The following is a 6,256-nucleotide window of genomic DNA, read 5'->3' on the forward strand; positions in this document are numbered from 1 at the left end:
GTAGCAGTGTATGGGGGGGTGTATGTAGCAGTGTATGGGGGGGGGGGTGTATGTAGCAGTGTATGGGGGGTGTATGTAGCAGTGTATGGGGGGGGGGGTGTATGTAGCAGTGTATGGGGGGGGTGTATGTAGCAGTGTATGGGGGGGGGGGTGTATGTAGCAGTGTATGGGGGGGGTGTATGTAGCAGTGTATGGGGGGGGGTGTATGTAGCAGTGTATGGGGGGGGGGGGGTGAGAAGTTTCGGGCCTCTCCTGTTTATGACACCAGCGCCATCTTTCCGGTGACCGCTTTCTTCTCACTGAACATGCGCACTACCTGTCAGGATTTAAAGTCCCAGAGGCCTGTGCGGCGGAGGCGGCGCATGCGCACTACCTGTCAGGACTTCATGTCCCAGAGGCCTGTGCGGCCTGCTGCGCATGCGCACTGTGTGTTTGTCCCTCCTGGTGACGTTGTGGGGTGGAAGTGTCCGGCCTTCCCCTTACAGCCCGGAACCCGGAGGCAAGCGGAGGCCCCAACCACAGGGAGAACCGGAGACACCGGGAGAGGGGCGGCAGCGGGGCCAGAGCCACAGGGAGAACCGGAGACACCGGGAGAGGGGCGGCAGCGGGGCCAGAGCCACAGGGAGAACCGGAGACACCGGGAGAGGGGCGGGGGCGGGGGCGTACTGACAGGTCCTATAGTCTCCTTCCCCGGGGGCTCCCTGCTCATGGGCCCCTGACTCTCTAGGGCCCCTGACTCTCTAGGGCCCCATCTCCTGCCCCCCCCCCCGCCTGTTCCTTGCCTGTAGGGCCCCTGCTCCCCTCCTTAGGGCCCCTCCTCTCATGTAGATCTGGGGTGAGGTCAGAGGTCAGAGTTCTTGGGGCGCCATCATGCTGCGCTCCATCCCTGTGAAGCGTGTGGTGTCGGCGCTGTCGGGGAGCAGCGTGCTGGTGAAGTGTTTGTGGGGGGCCGTGGTTCTCCTCTATCTCCTCTCCTTCTGGGTGGACACCTCTCATGTCCTGGCGGTGACCCCCGGACTGCTGCTGCCCCCCAATCTGTGGCTGTGGACGCTGGTGACGCACGGACTGGTGGAGCTGCACCTGTGGGACGTCCTGGCTAACCTCCTGCTGACCCTGGGTGCCGGGCGCCGGCTGGAGCCGCTGTGGGGGGCCCCGGAGCTGCTTCTGTTCTATGGGGTTGTCAGCCTGTCTGTGGGGGTCCTCAGCTCCCTCTATTTCCTGGTGGCCTACGCTGCGACCTCTGACCTGCACTTCCTGTTCTCTGCCCGGGTCCACGGGTTTCCAGCCTTTGCCGGCGCCGTCCTGGTGGCGCATAAACAGACAATTGGTGAGGGGCTGGTGGAGCCTCAGCGCTGGGTGCGCCTCCTGCCTCAGTTGGCTCTGCTGGGGGTTGTAGTCCTGACGGTGGCAGGCCTGATCCCGGGGCAGGTGCTGGTGGGGTACAGCCTGGGGCTTCTGTCCGGATGGATCTACCTGCGCTTCTACCAGAGACACAGCCGCGGCCGGGGGGACATGTCCGATCACTTCTCCTTCGCCAGCTTCTTCCCGGCGCCCCTGCAGCCCCCCGCCGCCCTCCTGGGGACCCTCACACACGCCGCCCTGGTGAAGCTACGACTCTGCCCACGAGCCGTCAAGAGATACGACGTGGGGGCCCCATCCTCCATCACCATCAGCTTACCCGGCACTGACCCCCAAGACGCCGAGCGCAGGAGGTAACAGTGAGGCAGACATCACATGATAACCTCTTCTGTCTCCATAGTTTGTTACAATGTGTCGGTGCAGACAATCATCTGTCAGCTAAACACAGATTTCTCTCCTGTCTGCTCTGATACATTGTAACAAAGTCTCAGGACTGCACACTACAGTGTGTTAGTGCTGGTGATCCTCAGCACTTCTCTCTCGCCATCGCAGTCACATGCGCTGACAGCAAGCAGTGATACTAGAAATGATGAAACTAAATTGCGCCCCGGGTTCTCAGAGCAGATTTGTTGCAGAGGTTCTGTACGTGTCGTATCCAGAGCAGACGCACAGAACAATGTAACAAACCTCCAGTGAGTGAATTCACCATCACCGTTCAGTGGCGCCAAGTATCATTCACTTCCTGGTCCAGTGCAAACAAACCCGATATTATACACTTCTCACCCTGTGCTCTAGTTGTATCCAAAGCTGCACTGCACAGGCGCAGATTTAAAGGAACCTGTCAGCAGGTGTGAGATTGCAGCCAGTGTTATGTATTGTCCCTGGAGAGATGTGTAATCAGACCTCACACTGCTGTGCTCTGTGCTCTCTGCAGCCAGTGTTATGTATTGTCCCTGGAGAGATGTGTAATCAGACCTCACACTGCTGTGCTCTGTGCTCTCTGCAGCCAGTATTATGTATTGTCCCTGGTGAGATGTGTAATCAGACCTCACACTGCTGTGCTCTGTACACTCTGCAGCCAGTGTTATGTATTGTCCCTGGAGAGATGTGTAATCAGTCCTCACACTGCTGTGCTCTGTGCTCTCTGCAGCCAGTATTATGTATTGTCCCTGGAGAGATGTGTAATCAGACCTCACACTGCTGTGCTCTGTGCTCTCTGCAGCCAGTGTTATGTATTGTCCCTGGAGAGATGTGTAATCAGACCTCACACTGCTGTGCTCTGCGCTCTCTGCAGCCAGTGTTATGTATTGTCCCTGGAGAGATGTGTAATCAGACCTCACACTGCTGTGCTCTGTGCTCTCTGCAGCCAGTGTTATGCATTGTCCCTGGAGAGATGTATAATCAGACCTCACACTGCTGTGCTCTGTACACTCTGCAGCCAGTGTTATGTATTGTCCCTGGAGAGATGTGTAATCAGTCCTCACACTGCTGTGCTCTGTGCTCTCTGCAGCCAGTGTTATGTATTGTCCCTGGAGAGATGTGTAATCAGACCTCACACTGCTGTGCTCTGTACACTCTGCAGCCAGTGTTATGTATTGTCCCTGGAGAGATGTGTAATCAGTCCTCACACTGCTGTGCTCTGTGCTCTCTGCAGCCAGTGTTATGTATTGTCCCTGGAGAGATGTGTAATCAGACCTCACACTGCTGTGCTCTGTGCTCTCTGCAGCCAGTGTTATGTATTATCCCTGGAGAGATGTGTAATCAGACCTCACACTGCTGTGCTCTGTGCAGCCAGTGTTATGTATTATCCCTGGAGAGATGTGTAATCAGACCTCACACTGCTGTGCTCTGTGCTCTCTGCAGCCAGTGTTATGTATTGTCCCTGGAGAGATGTGTAATCAGACCTTACACTGCTGTGCTCTGTGCTCTCTGCAGCCAGTATTATGTATTGTCCCTGGAGAGATGTGTAATCAGACCTCACACTGCTGTGCTCTGTGCTCTCTACAGCCAGTGTTATGTACTGTCCCTGGAGAGATGTGTAATCAGACCTCACACTGCTGTGCTCTGTGCTCTCTGCAGCCAGTATTATGTATTGTCCCTGGTGAGATGTGTAATCAGACCTCACACTGCTGTGCTCTGTACACTCTGCAGCCAGTGTTATGTATTGTCCCTGGAGAGATGTGTAATCAGTCCTCACACTGCTGTGCTCTGTGCTCTCTGCAGCCAGTATTATGTATTGTCCCTGGAGAGATGTGTAATCAGACCTCACACTGCTGTGCTCTGTGCTCTCTGCAGCCAGTGTTATGTATTGTCCCTGGAGAGATGTGTAATCAGACCTCACACTGCTGTGCTCTGCGCTCTCTGCAGCCAGTGTTATGTATTGTCCCTGGAGAGATGTGTAATCAGACCTCACACTGCTGTGCTCTGTGCTCTCTGCAGCCAGTGTTATGCATTGTCCCTGGAGAGATGTATAATCAGACCTCACACTGCTGTGCTCTGTACACTCTGCAGCCAGTGTTATGTATTGTCCCTGGAGAGATGTGTAATCAGTCCTCCACACTGCTGTGCTCTGTGCTCTCTGCAGCCAGTGTTATGTATTGTCCCTGGAGAGATGTGTAATCAGACCTCACACTGCTGTGCTCTGTGCTCTCTGCAGCCAGTGTTATGTATTGTCCCTGGAGAGATGTGTAATCAGACCTCACACTGCTGTGCTCTGTGCTCTCTGTAGCCAGTGTTATGTATTGTCCCTGGAGAGATGTGTAATCAGACCTCACACTGCTGTGCTCTGTGCTCTCTGCAGCCAGTGTTATGTATTGTCCCTGGAGAGATGTGTAATCAGTCCTCACACTGCTGTGCTCTGTGCTCTCTGCAGCCAGTATTATGTATTGTCCCTGGAGAGATGTGTAATCATACCTCACACTGCTGTGCTCTGTGCTCTCTGCAGCCAGTATTATGTATTGTCCCTGGAGAGATGTGTAATCAGACCTCACACTGCTGTGCTCTGTGCTCTCTGCAGCCAGTGTTATGTATTGTCCCTGGAGAGATGTGTAATAAGACCTCACACTGCTGTGCTCTGTGCTCTCTGCAGCCATTGTTATGTATTGTCCCTGGAGAGATGTGTAATCAGACCTCGCACTGCTGTGCTCTGTGCTCTCTGCAGCCAGTGTTATGTATTGTCCCTGGAGAGATGTGTAATCAGACCTCACACTGCTGTGCTCTGTGCTCTCTGCAGCCAGTGTTATGTATTGTTCCTGGAGAGATGTGTAATCAGACCTCGCACTGCTGTGCTCTGTGCTCTCTGCAGCCAGTGTTATGTATTGTCCCTGGAGAGATGTGTAGTCAGACCTCACACTGCTGTGCTCTGTGCTCTCTGCAGCTCTGGTGGTGATTGGAGTATAAGATGTGATGTTTCTGTGTATCCTCTGACTCCTTTTCTCGCCCTCTCTGCAGACAGATCGCCCTCAAAGCTCTGAACGAACGCCTAAAGCGAGTAGAAGACCAGACCTCGTGGCCGAGCATGGAGGAGGAGGAGGAGGAGGATGATGAGGCATCGCACGAGACGTCCGGTGGTAAATCTGAGCCCCCAGCTGCCCAGCAGACGAGTGCGGCCGCAGCGCCCATCATATAATGGAGCGGGGTCACTGCCCGCTATCGAATCTTCACGTGGAGGAGCAGAACATGGAGTCATCACCCGTCGCTCCCTGCAGGATCTGCACAGAGGACCCTCCAGCAGCTCCGGTCCTGCTACATGTCACCTCATAGCCCCGCCCCACAGACCCCTCCCTCTGTCTGTGACCTCTGCCCTCTACCAGGGCTGGCAGGGCAGCTCCATACAAGGGGATGTGCCATCACTGCACAGAACCCCACTTACCCATGTGCCTGGGGACAGAAACAAAAAGGGGCGGAGTCTGGTTGCTCCGCCTGCGGCGATTGGCTGGTGCTTGGGAAGGAACTTTTTTTTTTTTTAAGGACGTTTTTTGGTCTGGAGGGATGTAAATGTTGATATTTTTCTGTCTGGATTAAACTTTTTTGGACATTATAGATGCGCGTATCTGACTAGTGAGTGCAGCTCTGGAGTATAATACAGGATGTAACTCAGGATCAGTACAGGATAAGTAATGTCATGTATGTACACAGTGACTGCACCAGCAGCAGAATAGTGAGTGCAGCTCTGGTGTATAATACAGGATGTAACTCAGGATCAGTACAGGATAAGTAATGTCATGTATGTACAGTGACTGCACCAGCAGCAGAATAGTGAGTGCAGCTCTGTAGTATAATACAGGCTGTAACTCAGGATCAGTACAGGATAAGTAATGTCATGTATGTACACAGTGACTGCACCAGCAGCAGAATAGTGAGTGCAGCTCTGGGGTATAATACAGGATGTAACTCAGGATCAGTACAGGATAAGTAATGTCATGTATGTACACAGTGACTGCACCAGCAGCAGAATAGTGAGTACAGTTCTGGAGTATAATACAGGATGTAACTCAGGATCAGTACAGGATAAGTAATGTCATGTATGTACACAGTGACGGCACCAGCAGCAGAATAGTGAGTGCAGCTCTGGGGTATAATACAGGATGTAACTCAGGATCAGTACAGGATAAGTAATGTCATGTATGTACAGTGACTGCACCATCAGCAGAATAGTGAGTGCAGCTCTGGGGTATAATACAGGATGTAACTCAGGATCAGTACAGGATAAGTAATGTCATGTATGTACACAGTGACTGCACCAGCAGCAGAATAGTGAGTGCAGCTCTGGGGTATAAAACAGGATGTAACTCAGGATCAGTACAGGATAAGTAATGTCATGTATGTACACAGTGACTGCACCAGCAGCAGAATAGTGAGTGCAGCTCTGGGGTATAATACAGGATGTAACTCAGGA

At 53.2% G+C, this 6,256-nt stretch overlaps 1 protein-coding gene across 1 annotated transcript; it reads left to right on the forward strand.

Annotated features, from left to right (window-relative positions):
- Positions 1–367: 367 nt before the first annotated feature.
- Positions 368–5,398, forward strand: TMEM115 (transmembrane protein 115). The gene is made up of 2 exons (XM_072127377.1): positions 368–1,712; positions 4,810–5,398. Exons 1-2 carry the CDS (start codon positions 871–873, stop codon positions 4,985–4,987), a joined length of 1,020 nt encoding a protein of 339 aa, XP_071983478.1. The 5' UTR covers positions 368–870; the 3' UTR covers positions 4,988–5,398.
- The last annotated feature ends 858 nt before the right edge of the window (positions 5,399–6,256 follow it).

This window comes from Engystomops pustulosus, chromosome 10 (assembly GCF_040894005.1).
Source record: "Engystomops pustulosus chromosome 10, aEngPut4.maternal, whole genome shotgun sequence".
Taxonomy (NCBI): Eukaryota; Metazoa; Chordata; class Amphibia; order Anura; family Leptodactylidae; genus Engystomops; species Engystomops pustulosus.

Excerpts from the sequence above, each read along its gene's own strand:
- TMEM115 (XM_072127377.1), top strand. The coding sequence starts at position 871 with ATGCTGCGCTCCATCCCTGTGAAGCGTGTGGTGTCGGCGCTGTCGGGG. Across the intron at positions 1,713-4,809 it reads CAAGACGCCGAGCGCAGGAG|ACAGATCGCCCTCAAAGCTC; the intron begins GTAACAGTGAGG and ends CCCTCTCTGCAG.